The sequence below is a fragment of the Bidens hawaiensis genome, unplaced genomic scaffold, assembly GCF_021521415.1.
Source record: "Bidens hawaiensis isolate Kalapana, Puna unplaced genomic scaffold, B.hawaiensis_p1.1 tig00028747_1, whole genome shotgun sequence".
Taxonomy (NCBI): Eukaryota; Viridiplantae; Streptophyta; class Magnoliopsida; order Asterales; family Asteraceae; genus Bidens; species Bidens hawaiensis.
In genome coordinates this window covers 91,129-109,285 of record NW_027494707.1, presented here as the reverse complement: position 1 = coordinate 109,285, position 18,157 = coordinate 91,129, and the positions used below count along the sequence as shown (strand labels likewise).

Below are 18,157 nucleotides of genomic sequence, written 5' to 3'. Positions count from 1 at the left end.
TAATAATTCATTTCCTGAAGAATATATTGGAGGTATACGTGATACGATAAAAGAAACGGTTTCCCCACTAATCAAGGAAGCTGTAACTCCTCTAATAAAGATGGTGCAAGACCATACGGCTAATTCTAAAAGTTTAGCCAAGTCAAAATCAGTTAAACAAATATAGCCAAGCCATAGCGTATCAGTATATACAAAAAGTAAAGAAAATGAAAAGACAAAAGATGAAGAAGAAAAGAAACAGGAAAGTTCAACTGCTGAACACGTCCCGAGCAAAACAAAAAGAGCAAAAGTTAGCACGGGATGTACCTTCAAAGATTTCCAAGTGTATAAACCAAAGGAATTCTATGGGGATAAAGGGGCAATAACAACTCTCCGTTGGCTCGAAGAGATGGAGTCCATAATTATTATAATTAAATGTACCGAGGAAGAAAGCATCCAGTACTCTTCTCAAATGTTTAAAGGAGAGGCACTGGAATGGTGGAACACGTTGATTGAAATCAAGGGAAGGAGTAATATGTACACTCTGGAATGGAAAACTTTCAAAGAACTGGTCAAACAAAGGTTCTGCCCGATACATGAAGTTGATCAAATTCAGACCAAGTTATGGAATCATAAGGTTATCGGCACTAATCTCAAGGAATACAACACGAAGTTCCTTGAATACTGTAGACTTGTACCGCACCTGGTTACACTGGAGTACAATAAAGTAACCAGATACATCTATGGATTGCCAAAGGAAATTCGTGATCATGTAAGATCACACATGCCTGATAGCATTGAGTCTGCCCTTGAATTAGCAGGATATTTGATGGAAAGTATGATTCGAAATAAGGATGAAGAGAAAAAGATGGTGGTAGAAAGGAAGAGAGAGAATGATGGTAGAAAGAAGTTTGGAAGGGGTAACGAGAAGACGGTGGTTTTCAATCGACCATTGTGCAAAAACTGTGGAAAGAAACAGGAGGGAAAGTGCATGAGACCGGTTGTGAGGTCCGAAGTTCGTAAATTTGATCCATTCTCGGCTTGTAATTTCTTCAAGAGACCACGGCACAAGGAGGAGGATTGTAGGAAGAAGTTAATTGTTTGTTTTGATTGTGGTGAGAAAGGGCACTTTAGTGCAGAATGCACTAAGAAGAAACCGACAGCTGGAGGCGCCAGTGGTAGTGGTGCCAGGAATGAAGCCAAGAGAGGAAATGCTCGTGCATTCATGCTTAACACTCAAAAGGTGGGAGAAATACCAAATGTGATTACTGGTACGTTTCTTATTAATAATGCTTATGCTAGAGTTTTATTTGATTCTGGAGCTAATCAGAGTTTTATAGATTATAAATTATGTGATCTATTGAATGAACCTCTAGCTAAATTAAGTAAGCAATATGAAGTAGAAACGGCTAATGGGTCATTAATCAAAATACCTGAGGTATTAAATAGTTATATTACCTTAGCCGGATTTGAAATGCCAGTGCAATTGTTACCAATGGAGTTATGGATTTGATGTTATTTTAGGGATGGACTGGTTAGCCACCAACCAAGTCCAAATAATATGTAACGAAAAGGCTATTGAAATTTTAACTCCAGATAAGAAAACGATGCGAATAGCTGGCGATAAAGAATCTGGTAAAATAGGAATCATTTCAAAAATAAAAGCTAGTCATTGTGTGGGAAAAGGTTGCTTAGCATTTATGGCTTATGTAACCAAAGAGCCCGAGTCTAAGAAACTAGAAGAGGTCCCAATTGTCACTGAATTCAAGGATGTATTTCCTGACGAGTTGCCTGGAATTCCGCCTGATCGAGAAGTTGAGTTTAGAATCGACTTAGTTCCGGGAACAGCTCCAATTGCTAAATCTCCTTATAGATTAGCACCAACTGAGATGAAGGAACTGAAAAAGCAGTTGGACGAGTTATTGGAAAAAGGATTTATTTGACCAAGTTCTTCACCATGGGGAGCTCCAATATTGTTTGTTAAGAAGAAAGACGGATCAATGAGGATGTGTATTGACTACCGGGAATTGAATAAATTTACAATCAAGAATCGATATCCGTTACCGAGAATTGATGATCTTTTTGATCAATTACAAGGAGCAAGTTATTTTTCAAAAATTGATCTACGATCCGGGTAACACCAATTGAAGGTTCAAGAAGAAGATATATCCAATACTGCATTTAGAACCCGATACGGACATTATGAGTTCACTATTATGCCTTTTAGACTCACTAATGCTCCAGCAGCTTTTATGGATATGATGAACTGAATCTGCAAACCTTACTTGGATAAGTTTGTTATTGTCTTTATTGATTACATTCTTATCTATTCGAAGACGAAAGAAGAACACCAAACTCATTTGAAAACCATACTAGAAATATTAAGGAAAGAGAAGCTTTATGCTAAATTCTCAAAATGCGAATTCTGGTTATCCGAAGTACAATTTTTTGGGCATATGGTTAATGAGAAGGGCATTTAAGTTGATCCAGCGAAGATTGAAGCTATTACCAAATGGGAGAAACCTAAGACCCCGACTCAAGTAAGAAGTTTTCTGGGATTAACCGGTTACTATAGAAGACTCATACAAAACTTTTCAAGAATAGTGGTTCCATTAACTTCACTTACTCGAAAATCTGTTAAATTTGAATGGGGACCAAAACAGGAAGAGGCCTTTGAGACTCTTAAACAGAAATTAACAAACGCACCTGTCTTAGCCTTACCTGAGGGGCAAGATAATTTCATTGTATATTGTGATGCTTCGCATACACGAATGGAATGTGTTTTGATGCAAGGGAATAAGGTAATTGCTTATGCTTCACGACAATTAAAAGTTCATGAAAAGAATCACACCACACATGATCTCGAACTTGGAGCTGTAATTTTCGCGTTGAAATTATGGCGACATTATTTATATGGTGTAAAATTTACCGTCTATACTGATCACAAAAGTTTGAAGCATATATTTGATCAGAAAGAATTGAACATGAGACAGAGGCTATGGATGGAGACGTTGAACGATTATGATTGTGAAATAGTTTATCATGAAGGTAAAGCTAATGTGGTAGCTGATGTTTTAAGTAGAAAAGAACATGAAAAGCCAAAAAGAATAAGAGCTTTGAGGATGGAAATCAAGGTTGATCTATTAATCGAGATTAAGGAAGCTCAAAAGTTGGCCCTATAACAAGAAAATATAAAGGCTGAAAAAGAAAATGGAATAATAGATCAATTAGTTAAAGGTGACGATGATATACTCAGATTAGGGAAAAGAATCTGGGTACCAATGGTTGGGAGCTTGCGGGAGAAAATATTGGAAGAAGCTCACAAATCTAAGTATATGATGCATCCGGGAAGTGATAAGATGTATCATAATCTCAAGGATGATTATTAGTGGATCGGAATGAAGAGAGAGATCGCCCTGTATGTAGCAAAATGTTTAACATATTCAAAGGTTAAAGCCGAGCATCAAAAGCCTCTGGGATTGTTAACACAACCCGAGATTCCGATATGGAAATGGGATATGATTACCATGGATTTTATTATGAAATTACCTAAGACGTCCCGACAAAATGATGCTGTCTGGGCCATTGTTGATAGACTGACCAAATCAGCCCATTTCATTCCAATTCAAGAAACATATAGCATGGATAAATTGTCACAACTATATGTGGAAAACATTGTATCATTGCATGGTATGCCATTGTCAATCATATCTGATAGAGATAGTTGTTTCACTTCTAACTTCTGGTGAAGTTTTCAAAAGGCGATGGGTACGCGATTAAATTTGAGTACTGCTTATCACCCACAGACAGATGGACAAAGTGAAAGAACAATTCAAATATTGGAAGATATGCTTCGCGATTGTGTTATAGATCTAGGTAGAAGCTGGGATACTCACCTAGCATTGATGGAATTTTCATTTAACAATAGCTATCACACAAGCATACAAATGGCTCCATATGAAGCACTATACGGACGGAAATGTAGAACACTTGTATGTTGGTATGAAATTGGTGATAATCAGTTATCAGGTCCCGAGATTGTTCAACGAACAACTGACCAAGTAATTCAAATCCGAGAAAGATTGAAAGCAGCACGTGATAGACAGAAGAGTTATGCTGATGTAAGACGAAAATCGTTAGAATTCAAAGAAGGAGATAAAGTGTTGCTAAAAGTATCACCTAGGAAGGGTGTAGTTCGTTTTGGAAAGAAAGGGAAATTAAGTCCGCGTTTTGTTGGACCATTCAAAATTGTTGAAAGAATAGGTCCTGTAGCTTATCGACTTGAGTTACCTGAAGAAATTCAAGGAATCCATGACATAATTCACGTATCGAATCTACGGAAATGTTTAGCTGATGAGACACTTGCTATGCCTTTAAAAGATGTACAAGTGAATGAGAAACTCAAGTTTGTAGAGGAGCCGATACAGATTGAAGACAGGCAAACCAAGTTTTTAAAGCACAAAAGGTTGAAATTGGTAAAAGTAAGATGGAATTCCCAACGTGGTCCGGAATTCACTTGGGAACTTGAGTCTGAGATGAAACGAAAGTATGCACATCTCTTTGCATAAATCTCGAGGATGAGATTTTTCTAAAGGTGGGGAGCATGTAACACCGTGAAAATACCCCATCTAATTTTGGCTAAAAATGTCACTTATGAAAGTTAAAGGACTGAAAATGAAAATTTTGAGTTTTGAGACCCATCGCACTACGGGATGGTCCTGACTAACTCCGTCGCGCTATGAGACAGAGAATCACACAGTTCAAGAAAAAGGGGGCGCCGCGCTACGGGACAGCCAAACCTAACTGGTCCATCGTGCTACGCGATGACCAGGTTAAGTAACCTGGGACACGTGGCCAACCACGTGTCAACACGTGGCGGCTTCTTATTAATTGCGGTGTCGCGCTACGCGACGGCTTTGGGGAAAAGGCTATTGCGCTATGTGATGGTCTGCAAAACTCGCCTATAAAAGGGCAGCTACGGGTTCAAGCCAATGCATCTCATTTTCACCTTCATTTCACACACATAACGTACGAAATCGTGCCAAGGTGTTCCGGGGTTCCTAGGGCTATTCTTGAGAAGAAACGAGGAGTCGTTACGCTGTTAATGAGCTGTTGATCACGTAAACTAAGTACAAGCTGAATTGCTGCTGATTTCTTAAGTTCTTAAGTCCCATCAAGCCGATTAAGGTAGGATTAAGGTTAAGTTATTTTACTAGTTACTTTAAATATCTAGTTATAACTTAGTTAAGGGTATAGTCGTTAAACTGTTAATAATTTCCAACTAACGTTTTACAAAGCAAATACGTTGTTTCCACGTGAAGTAATGTTACCAAAACTATTATTTTGACAGGCATGTAGTAACTGGAGGGGGGTATCATTAGTAGACTCTTCTTGCCTAAGGAAAGCAATTCGTACAAATCCCAATCAACCGCGGGACACGTTTGCTTACCTGGAGAAGTTTATCAATGTGATATCCTTTATTAGGCCAAAGCATGCTATTCCAAACATCATATGTAAATCCAAAGTATTTTCGTAAATTGACTATAACTATACTAAGAGTCTGCTGATTAGACCTCGAGTCTGCTGAAACTGAATCAGACTTCAAGTCTGCTGATCAGACCTCGAATCTGCTGAAACTGAATCAGACTTCAAGTCTGCTGATCAGACCTCGAGTTTACTGAAACTGAATCAGACTTCGAGTCTGCTGATCAGACCTCAAGTCTGCTGAAACTGAAGCAGACTTAAAGTCTGCTGAAACTGAAGCAGACTTAAAGTCTGCTGAATAATACCAATTAGGTACTTATGCAAACCTATTATGATATATAGGTTAATAGCATACAGAAGCCAAGGAGGTTAATATTTCCAACTGATAATATAAGGTGAACACGTTAACCTTTTACTGTCTGAACTGATTTTACTCTTGTAATAGACTGGTTGTTTATTACAAAGAGTCTGATAAATGTTTGCATGAGATATAATCTCTAAAATCGTTATAAATACAAAATAGATAATAAAAAGCAACTCAGACCAAATACACATGTGTCAGGATCCAAACATAACTGATAATTGGCATACAAAACCAAGTCAGTCATAACCGGTTCTCCAACAGGGTTACATAGCCTAGGGGAAGGTTGTCTCCAAACAGGGGCTATGTACTCAGGGAACCTTTGAATTGTGTGTTTAGGGCAGTGGTACAAATCCCGAGAATGAACTGGCATTCCTGCTGAGATTGTGAAACAGAAAACTATGTTTGTATTTAACGAATGTTATAAATGTTTTATCGATTCAACATTTCACCAGCATATAGCTGACGTGCTTTTCCCACCCTTGCAGGTAATTAGATGACCGGAGATGTATACAAGGATTCGAGTCTTAGAAGATCGCTCGAGATGGGTCGTTTTTGAATACTTATAAATCCTTGTATTATTAATATCACTGTTTGTAAAACTGAAACTTGGTTGTTTTAAATCCCGAGAAATTTTGGTAATGTAATTTAATATTTTAATATTAAAAGACTTCCGTTAAAATGAACCCGCTACACTGATATATTTACAAAACAGGTACCAACTGCTGGTCACACCACTAGGCCCTGGACTGGGGTGTGACAAAAGCGGAAATGATTCGCGTGACATGGGACGCAAATATGAAAATTCGAATGACCAACCAATAGAAACACTACATGAAACATTCTTAAAATCAGAATTACTCTGTATAAATAATTAAATAAAAGCGCACTAAGCAAAATTTTAATTCGAGATATGTCCATTACCTACCATGGGTTTTCGGATTTCAATAAGAATTTCATAACTAATTAAATGAAAACCATATCAAATTTGCAATAAGCATATCCATGAACCACCATGGATTTTGGTATCCCAATACAAACTTAAAATAAACAGTGAAATCGAATTGAAAATCGAGTGTTCATGTATCACCATGAATTTTCGAATTTTCAATTAAACCAAAATAATAATCAAATATCTGAATAAAGAAAACGAACTGAAACTCGACTATTCATGTATGACCATGAATTTTTGAATTTCTTATTAAATCCATAATAATAAATGAATATATAACTAAAGAAAACGAACTGAAAACTCGACTATTCATGTATCACCATGACTTTTCAAATTTTCAATTAAAACCATAATAATAAATGAATATATAACTAAAGAAAACGAATTGAAAACTCGACTATTCATGTATCACTATGACTTTTTGAAATTTCAATAAAAACCATAATAATAAGTGAATATATAACTAAAGAAAATGAATTGAAAGCTCGACTATTCATGTATCACCATGACTTTTCGAATTTTCAATTAAAATCATAATAATAAATGAATATATAACTAAAAAGAAAATGAATTGAAAAATCAACTATTCATGTATCACCATGACTTTTCGAATTTTCAATTAAAACCATAATATAAACAATTGATTCTTTGGAATCACGCATTGTATGAATTATCATAACTTGTATGTTCCAATAGAAATAAAAATGCGTAATCAAAACGAACCAAAAGCTGGTTATTCGTGTATCACCACGACTTGTCAGACTTTTAGTTAAAATACATAAATCAAAAATGTGAAATCAAATCGAACCAAAAGTTGGTTATTCGTGTATCACCACGACTTATCAGACTTTTAGCTAAAACTCATTGTAAAACATTGAGGGTCAGAGTCACACGTCGCATGAACCACCATGACTTGTGTGACATACTTAGGAGTGTAACCATATTCTTTTCACAAAGAGAACATGGTCACGTTTGAAAGCATAAAGTTGTGATTCGTATGGCGTTTAGTGCCCTTTCCGAACTCTCTAGGTAAGCAACCGGGACCGCGTCTGATTGGATTTGTACGCATTGCTTATCCTTAGGTTTCAATAACCTTGGTGTCAAGAGTTCGGAAAACAAGCACGTCCTACAATTTGTAACACCCCGAATCCCGGGAATCCTACAGTTGATATTCATCCATAATACTTATAAAAATACTTAAACTTGAAAACAGTTCATTCCATAAAACAACCAATTCAGAGTATAATTTAGCGGAAAACCATAATTAATAAAATTAGTTTACAAAACCCGGGAATTATGCCCAAAACCAATTTAAATGTATTTGATAAAACTTTTTAAAAAGAAATGTTCAATATTTAAATCTTCCATCCACATATGCCCTTCACCGTCCAAGTAGCTTCGTGCACGTCCAAGCGGTAAGGCATCCTCGTCCTAACCTGAAACTCACACTAACATGCACATAAAGTCAGCTTGAGCTGAGTGAGTTCAAGTTTTAATAAATAACATCAACAATTAATAATCATAACAGTCATTCCAAGGATTTTAAAAATAAAAAGGATACGTCAGTTAGGCCATCATCATCAATAAATAATCATCCTTATATATATATATATATATATATATATATATATTTAGATATATATAAATATATATAAACATCTTTATAAGTACATCCCTATATATATATATATATATATATAAACATCCAAGTAATAACATCAAGGTCGAGCACACGTACAACCCAAACACGTAACATCTCATCCAACGTATGGAAACACGAAGTTGGCATACGTAAACATCCGTAGTCGATAACGACTACTAAACGTCGCCAAATATTAGCCATACAATATTACATACATACATATGATAATATCATCTCAAGGCCTACCCTATACAAGTAAGCCCATCCAAAATAATTTAAAATATTCATAAAGCAAAATCCCTTAGGTGTGCATGCTAGCCCAAAATCTTAAAAAGTTTAAAAAGGGGCATCATGAACTCACCTGACACAAGGCACGATTTCACCACAAGCTAGAGGACCCCTAAGTAATCCCAAAACTCAAACACCTGTCGGTTTACATTCAAACAATAATAACGACGTCGAAAGGACTCGTTTATCCTAAGAGACGTTCTAACATGGTTCGAGTTACTTAAAGCCTCGACCTCATCAAACTCAATCGTAACAGCCCCTGCGGCCTTACATACACCAACACGACTCTTAGATACTCCTGGGAATAAAGAATTCCCAATTTACCCCCGGAAGCACTAGGTGACACTAACACGCGCGTTTTAGAGTCGTTTAGGCCATTAATATCCAACTCAGCCCCGTGTGGACCCAATATGATGAATTCACAGCCAACAAGTCCACACGACGCTACACGAGTCAAATGGGTCGGTAACTCGCAAGTACAACGCACCAACTATTCAATAAACGCAATTGCGCGTTGTATCGACCCGTTTGAGTAACCGACAACCAATTCAGCCCCATAACTTATAAAAATGATTTTTTAACAGCCCGTACATCAAACCAAGTTCACCCGAGCTGAATTGGTCGTAAATCACTTTAACCCTCGCGTTAAACGCAACAATCAACAATTCTAGTCAACCGAACACAATCTTTCAAACTACAACTAGTTGACCAGTCTAACGAACACCAACGAACATGATTTTTAAGTATGATATACTAGACATACCTAGGAGGATTTTGGTGCAAAAGCCTTAACCAAAACAGTCCCGAAAAGGTTAGAATTGACAGCCACCCGGTAAGCCTACAACACGCAATTTAACGATCAATACGCGTGATATAAAGATAAATTAAAGTGTAAAAGACTTGAGGAATCGTAGAACTAACCTTCAATTGATGTTTTATGCTCAAACCTTGGCTGGAAAGAAGAAAATCGCATGGGGGGGGCTGCACTATGCCGATCGGACAAGAAGGGGGGGGGGGGGGGGAAGGGGTTAGGATTAGGTTTATGATATAAAAATTTTTCACATCTAGCCCTTCAAATTTTAAAGAATTAACATCTTGGTTGAAAAGTTAAATGTTTTAACGTACCGGGATATCGAGAAGGTTTCCGAGAAATTTCGGTTAAATCCCGAGAAATATATATACATTACAAGCTTTGAATCCTTAAACTGAAAATTAACGGGCATTACAAGTCCACCCCCTTACAATGGGATTCGTCCCCGAATCCCGATGCGACAGGAACAACTGCGGATAGAGTTTCATCATCTCGTCTTCGGACTCCCAAGTAGCCTCGGAGCCCCTACGGTGCCTCCACTGCACCTTCACCTGCCTAACCACCTTATTCCTCAAACGCCTTTCCTGACAATTAATTATAGCAACCGGTTCTTCAACGTAGTTCACTTTACTATCAAGTTCAATATCATCAAGAGGCACATGGGCCTCCTCATCAGCTAAACATTTCCTCAAATGGGACACGTGGAAAGTAGGATGAATCCCCGCGAGCTCATTGGGCAACTCCAGTCTATACGCTACCTCGCCAACACGGGACAATATATGGAACGGACCAATGAACCTCGGACTAAGCTTCCCCCTCTTAGGAAAACGAATAATACCCTTCCACGGAGAAACTTTCAACATAACCCGATCCCCAGCCTCAAATACAATAGGTCTTCGCCTTTTATCCGCATAGGACTTTTGACGATCCTGAGCGGCCTTCATAAAAGCCTTAATCTTATCGAGCTTCTCAGTCGTAGCCTCAACCACCTCCAAACTACCTAACTGTTTCTGACCAATGGAACCCCAACAGACTGGAGTCCTACACCTCATACATACAACATCTCAAACGGTGGCATCCCAATCATGGCGTGATAACTTTTATTATAAGAGAACTCGACTAATGGTAAGTGACGATCCCAACTACCACCAAAATCGATAACACAAGCCCGCAACATATCCTCAAGACTCTGAATGGTCCTGTCGGACTGACCATCTGTTTGCGGGTGATAAGCGGTACTGATGAGGAGTTTGGTACCCATCTCCTCATGAAACTTCTTCCAAAACCTGGAGGTAAAACACGTATCCCTATCCGAAATAATAGATACCGGCATTCCGTGCCTAGAAACAACTTCATGAATAAACACATCGGCCAGCTGCTCAGAATTAAATGTTTCTCAAATCAGCAAGAAATGAGCGCTCTTGGTCAATCTATCATCGATTATCCAAATGGTGTCGTAGCTACCCCTAGGAGTACGAGGCAGTTTAGTCACAAAATCCATCGTAAGATGCTCCCACTTCCACTCAGGTATTTCCAGAGGTTGAAGTTTCCCGAACGGCTTCTGGTGCTCGGCCTTAACTTGCAGACACGTCAAACACTTACTTACGTACTAAGCCACCTCAAACTTTATCACAGGCCATCAATAATTCTTCTTCAGGTCTTGATATATCTTGGTCACTCCCGGATGAATGGAATAGTGCGACTTGTGTGCTTTATCCAAAATTTTACCTCTGAATCCCCCATACCTCGGTACCCGTAAACGCCCATCCTTATACTTCACCCCATCACCAACGTCTTCCAACAATTTTTCTTGACTCCAAATACGCTCTGACATAATCCATTCCACCTGTAAAGCTTCATTCTGAACGTTGGCTATCTGTTTCAAAATATCGGGTTTAAGAATAAGCTGATAAGATTTTACACGAATAAGTTTCGGTCTCTCCTTCCGGCTCAACGCGTCGGCTACCACGTTAGCCTTACCGTGATGGTACATAATCTCTAGATCATAATCCTTAATCAACAACCATCGACGCTGTCGCGTATTCAGTTCTTTTTGTTCGAAGAAATACTTTAAGCTCTTATGATCCGTATAGATAACGCAAGGAACACCGTACAAATAATGCCTCCACAACTTAAGCGCAAACACAACCGCCGCCAGCTCCAAATCGTGAGTAGGATAATTCGCCTCATGAGGCTTTAACTGCCGTGAGGCATAAGCGATGACTCGACCTCGCTGCATTTGAACACACCCAAGCCTCTGGTAAGGGGCATCAGAATAAACCACCAGATCAGTGTCATCGGGTAAAGCTAGAATCGGGGCATGCATCAACCTGTTCTTCAACTCGAGAAAAACCTCCTCCTGCTCAGTACCTCAAACAAACTTAATGCTCTTCTTAGTCAACTTGGTCAATGATGAAGCAATTTTCGAAATGTCAGGAATGAGACGACGGTAATACCCCGCCAAGCCCAAAAAACTAAGAATTTCGGATGGAGGCTTAGGAGATTCCCATTCTTTACGGCTTCTACCTTTGCAGGGTCAACCAAAATACTACTCGGGTTAATAACAAGGCCCAAGAACTGGACCTCGCGTAACCAAAAGGAACACTTAGAAAATTTCGCATACAACTTGTTCTTTCGCAGAGCTTCCAAAACTTCAGTGAGATGACCAGCGTGAACGGATTCACTTTTGGAATACACAAGAATGTCGTCGATGAACACAATAATCGAACGATCGAGCATCGGCCTACACACCCTCTTCATAATATCCATGAACGCAGCCGGTTCGTTGGTCAAACCGAAAGACATCACGAGGAATTCATAATGCCCATAAAGAGTGTGGAAGGCAGTTTTAGGGATATCTTCCTCATGAATTTTCAACTGATGATACCCGGACCTAAGGTCGATTTTCGAGAACCAACTAACTCCTTGGAGCTGATAAAATAAGTCGTCGATCCTTTGTAGAGGGTACCGATTTTTAACAGTGAGTTTATTCAATTCACGGTAGTCAATGCACATCCGCATGCTACCGTCCTTCTTCTTAACGAATAGGACCGGGGTACCCCAAGCTGAGATGCTCGGTTGAATGGAGCCCTTGTCGAGCAGGTCTTCCAATTGAGCCATAAGTTCTTTCATTTCATTCGGTGCTATACGGTAAGTGGCTCGAGCAATGGGTTCGAGTCCAAGCATTCGGGGATGCTCGGATCCCTGGAACCATGGCTCTGATACCAACTTGTAACACCACAAATCCCGGGAATTCTACAGTTGATATGCATCCATAATACTTATAAAAATACTTAAATGTATTATGCCCAAAACCATAATTAATAAAATAAGTTCCCAAAACCTGGGCATTATGCCCAAAACTAATTTAAATGTATTTGATAAAACTTTTTAAAAAGAAATGTTCAATATTTAAATCTTCCATCCACATATGCCATTCACCGTCCACGTAGCTTCGTGCACGTCCAAGAGGTAAGGCATCATCGTCCTAACCTGAAACTCACACTAACATGCACACAAAGTCAGCTTGAGCCGAGTGAGTTAAACTTTTAATAAATAACATCAATAATTAATAATCATAACAGTCATTACAAGGATTTTAAAAATAAAAGGGATACATCAGTTAGGCCATCATCATCAATAAATAATCATCCTTATATATATATATATATAAACATCCAAGTAATAACATCAGGGTCGAGCACACGTACAACCCAAACACGTAACATCTCATCCAACGTATGGAAACACGAAATTGGCATACGTAAACATCCGTAGTCGATAACGACTACTAAACATCGCCAAATATTAGCCATACAATATTACATACATAATACGATAATATCATCTCAAGGCCTACCCTATACAAGTAAGCTCATCCAAAATAATTTAAACAATTCATCAAGCAAAATCACTTAGGTGTGCATGCTAGCCCAAAATCTTAAAAAGAGTAAAAAGGGGCATCATGAACTCACCTGACACAAGGCACGATTTCACCACAAGCTAGAGGACCCCCAAGTAATCCCAAAACTCAAACACCTGTCGGTTTACATTCAAACATTACTAATGACGTCGAAAGGACTCGTTTATCCTACGTGATGTTCTAACATGGTTCGAGTTACTTAAAGCCTCGACCTCATCAAACTCAATCGTAACAGCCCCCGGGGCCTTACATACACCAACACGACCCTTAGATACTCCCGGGAATAAAGAATTCTCAATTTACCCCCGGAAGCACTAGGTGACACTAACATGCGTGTTTAAGAGTCGTTTAGGCCATTAACATCCAACTCAGCCCCGTGTGGACCCAATATGATAAATTCACACCCAACAAGTCCACACGACGCTACACGAGTCAAATGGGTCGGTAACTCGCAAGTACAACGCACCAACTATTCAATAAACGCAATTGCGCGTTGTATCGACCCGTTTGAGTAACCGACAACCAATTCAGCCCCATAACTTATAAAAATGATTTTTTTACAGCCCGTACATGAAACCAAGTTCACCCGAGCTGAATTGGTCGTTAATCACTTCAACCCTCGCGTTAAACGCAACAATCAACAATTCTAGTCAACCGAACACAATCTTTCAAACTACAACTAGTTGACTAATCTAACGAACACCAACGAACATGATTTTTAAGTATGATATACTAGACATACCTAGGAGTATTTTGGTGCAAAAGCCTCAACCAAAACAGTCCCAAAAAGGTTGGAATTGACAGCCACCCGGTAAGCCTACAACACGCAATTTAACGATCAATACGCGTGATATAAAGATCAATTAAGGTGTAAAAGACTTGGGGAATCGTAGAACTAACCTTCAATTGATGTTTTATGCTTAAACCTTGGCTGGAAAGAAGAAAATTGCGGGGGGGGGGGGGGGGGTTGCACAATGCTGATCGGACAAGGAGGGGGGGGGGGGAAGGGGTTAGGGTTAGGTTTATGATATAAAAATTTTTCACATCTAGCCCTTCAAATTTTAAAGAATTAACATCTTGGTTGAAAAGTTAAATGTTTTAACGTACCGGGATGACGAGAAGGTTTCCGAGAAATGTCGGTTAAATCCCGAGAAATATACATACTTTACAAGCTTCGAATCCTTGAACCAAAAATTAACGGGCGTTACACAGTTTACTACATACCCGCCACATAGAACCATCTTTAATAAGAGGAAATATCGGAAAAACCGAAATAAAATCGATTGAAAAATGTTTTGAAAATATTTGTTTTAGGCCTAAGCCTTGGAGTTTGTGTGTGAATTTGTGTACAGGCGACGTTATAAAATATTATAAATATAAATTCAAGCTTACGAATGAACTTCAACTATAAGTGCGGGCACATAGCACATAGAGTATATATGCAATTGGGGCCTTAAAAATAAACTATAACAATACTAGGTCGTTACGTCTAACCACCTATCTTATAGTCACGGCTCTGATACCAATCTGTAACACCCCGGCATTAAGCGGAATACACCCGGGTGCAACGTACAGATCACTCATAAGCTCGTAACACTATTAATAGTGACAATATATTTATTTTATTCCATAATATCGCAAGTACACAAATGGTTTGATAATAAGAAAATCAACATTACATCTAAATTAAACAAATATTATTCATTGAAATAATTCTAAGGTATAACTAGTTTTCTTGTCCTGGCACTTCATCGTATCAACCTGTAGCACGTTTAAAATAATATATTTTGTCAACAACACATGTTGGTGAGTTTTCATATGTTTTTGCGTATATAAATATATATAAAATGCGCGATTCAATGATCGTCATGCAATAAATATTCAAACATAATGTAATTGAAATCAAATAGTGTCGCCCTCCCGTTCATTTAGCCGTAGCCGTAGAAGTCGGGGAAATGAGAATCAACTTACGTAAACAACCGAAGTCGTAACGTTAGACGGTGCAGGTACGTCCCGTCGGACCCTCCCACTATGTATATGTGTTTGCATTTGCGTTTGTGTAACTTCCACCATAAAAACAGTAAACACGTTGCATATAATTCTTTGGCGTGACATGGTTGCCAAATCAGCAATGGGTGCCATGAACAACCATAACAGGCGGGCGAGGTCGACGGCGTGGGGCGGTGCCCGGATGTCTGGCTATGGCGCGAGGGAAGGAATGTGGAAGAAGAAAGAATTTGATGGAAGAATAATGAAGAAGAAAGAATTATGGGGAAGAAGAAAGAATTAAGAGCATCCATACCCATAAACCAATTCAAACCTCCACCTCATCGCCACATCATACTCTAACCATTTCTTTAAAAAAACCCTACTTTTTACTTCACCCATAAACCAATAAAAACCTCCACCTCATTTTCCACATCATTACCTACTTTTACTACTATATAATATATATGTATGATTTGTGTGTAGTGGTTGTGGTGGGGCCACTACAAACCCACCTTTCAAACGTTTGAGAATACAAACAAAAACCTTCACAAACGTTTGTCTCCACCCGTAAACTTTGTTTGCACCATTCCATGTCAACAAAAACCTCCACAAACACACCGGTGAAGATGCTCTAATGGGGAGGTGGTTGGGGAATGTTTGACCTAATCTTATCCTTTGGATATATCTCTTTAAATTGCAACCGTAGGATGATATTGAAAAAGAGAAACAAATTAATTAATGCATTCATTTTTTTGAAATCACACAAAAACTAAAAGAAGTTACCGTTCAACTTAAATAAAATAGGAAAATAAAAATAAGAACAATAATTTTAAACACTATTTAAACCCTCGTATTTTATAAATTAAACCTCACCACTTCAAGATATTTTTTTTTCTATTCTTTATCTTCATACTTTATAAGAATTATGGATCAATTTGGTGATTACTAACCCATTTTCGAGTTTGACACATACGAACAATACGGGGCCGGCTGGTGGGATTTACCTGATTCACAAATGACATGGGTACCCGAAACACAAACCCTGCTACAACCGTTATTTCCATTTACCTAACCCGAACCCGAACTAGAAGACGAACCCCTACGTGAACCCGAACCACAACCAAAAAAACGCTCACACAAGAAATAACAAGTCAGTGAGTCATCAGGACCCCAACAACGAAGGGATAAGCATTGGACGATCCATGAAGAATGTGCGTTAGCGCGAGCTTGGGTTGACGTATCGGAAGATCAACTTGTCGGTAAGTTTTTCGTATTTATTTAGACTAGTCATTTTAAAAAATTTTAAATAAAATAATTCATTTTTGTGTGTGTAGGAAACAACCAAACTAAAACAATATTTTGGAGTCGGATTCGGGCGTTGTTTTTGAAGAGTGTGGGGAATGAAGATCGTACCGTCGACATGATTTCGGGTCATTGGGTCGAAATCCGTCGAAAAGTCGGTTTGTTTGGTAATTTTTATAATAAAAATTGGCCCAACCGGAAGAGCGGAGAAAGTGACTTTGATGTTTACAACTATACTATGGACGAGTACTTTCAAGAGATGAAAGCCGTGTTTTCTCAAAGGCGCGTTTGGGAGATTTTGAGAAAATCTTCTAAGTTGCACTTGGTTCCGATAGGGGTCGATCCTCCACGATCGAAATGAGCTAAGAGTTCCTCGTCTCAAAATGTCAGCCAAAGTAGTTCCAACTCTCTTATGGGAATTGATCTTAACAATCCCGATGACGAGTTCGATCCGGACTTGGAATTCCCACGCCCACCGGGGAGGAACAAAAAAGCGGGGGCTAAAACTAAAGGTATACAATTTACAACGTGGTTGTCACTTTCAAAGAAAGTATCGAACGCTTAACCGCAAATATGGCTGAACTCATCACCGTTAAGAAAAATCGTCAAAGACATTTGGATTTGAAAACTTTGGCTACGAATGTAATACGCGAGGAATACCAGAGGAAACGTAACAACAATTAGTTCTTTGTGATTTTTATTTGAAGTTATGTGTTCTTCCCGTACGTTATTTAGAATTGTTTTTCAAGTTATTTGTACTTTTTTAAGTTGTACTCTTTTTTCAAGTTATCCAATCTCTTTTAAATTTTAGTTAATTAATTTAACTAGTTATATTTATGAAAGTGGATCACCGTTGAAAAGGAAAAGAAGTTACTAATTAAAAATTATACTCTTCGAAAAAGAAAATGTTATTCATTTGGGGGTGGGTAATCGTTGGGAGGCAAAAAAAATAAATTTTTGTAACCCCATTTAAAACTCTCTTTAAGCTCACATTTTTCACACATACATTTCACACAATTTAACTCTTCTGTCATTTAAAACTCAAGTCTTTTTTTCATCATAGATTTTTCATCCTCGTCGTCGGATTCGGAAGAATACACGGCTATCCTGGAGTCGGTCAACTTAACTTTCGAGTTTATGAATATAGAGGGAGGGTAGCAAAGCTACCCACTGGCCCCTTATCCGAACTGCGGATCGTCCAAGACATCCGCCACCCACGGATTCATTATGCAACCCGCGGATCGACAAAAGACATCCGTGCAAGGAATATGTGGATTGATAAAGCCATCCACAACCCAAGACAATACGGAGCTCTGTCATAATCCGCGGGTGGTTACGCAAGCAACCGCAGAAGGAATCCACAAACAACTCAAGGGACTCATTACACGTATGATGCCCACGTGATATGGAAGAGCAGTTGTAACAAA

At 38.6% G+C, this 18,157-nt stretch overlaps 1 protein-coding gene across 1 annotated transcript; it reads left to right on the top strand.

The window, feature by feature from the left end:
• The first annotated feature begins 388 nt into the window (after positions 1-388).
• On the top strand, positions 389-1,922 carry LOC143577611 (uncharacterized). The gene is made up of 2 exons (XM_077061396.1): positions 389-1,417; positions 1,461-1,922. Exons 1-2 carry the CDS (start codon positions 389-391, stop codon positions 1,920-1,922), a joined length of 1,491 nt encoding a protein of 496 aa, XP_076917511.1.
• The last annotated feature ends 16,235 nt before the right edge of the window (positions 1,923-18,157 follow it).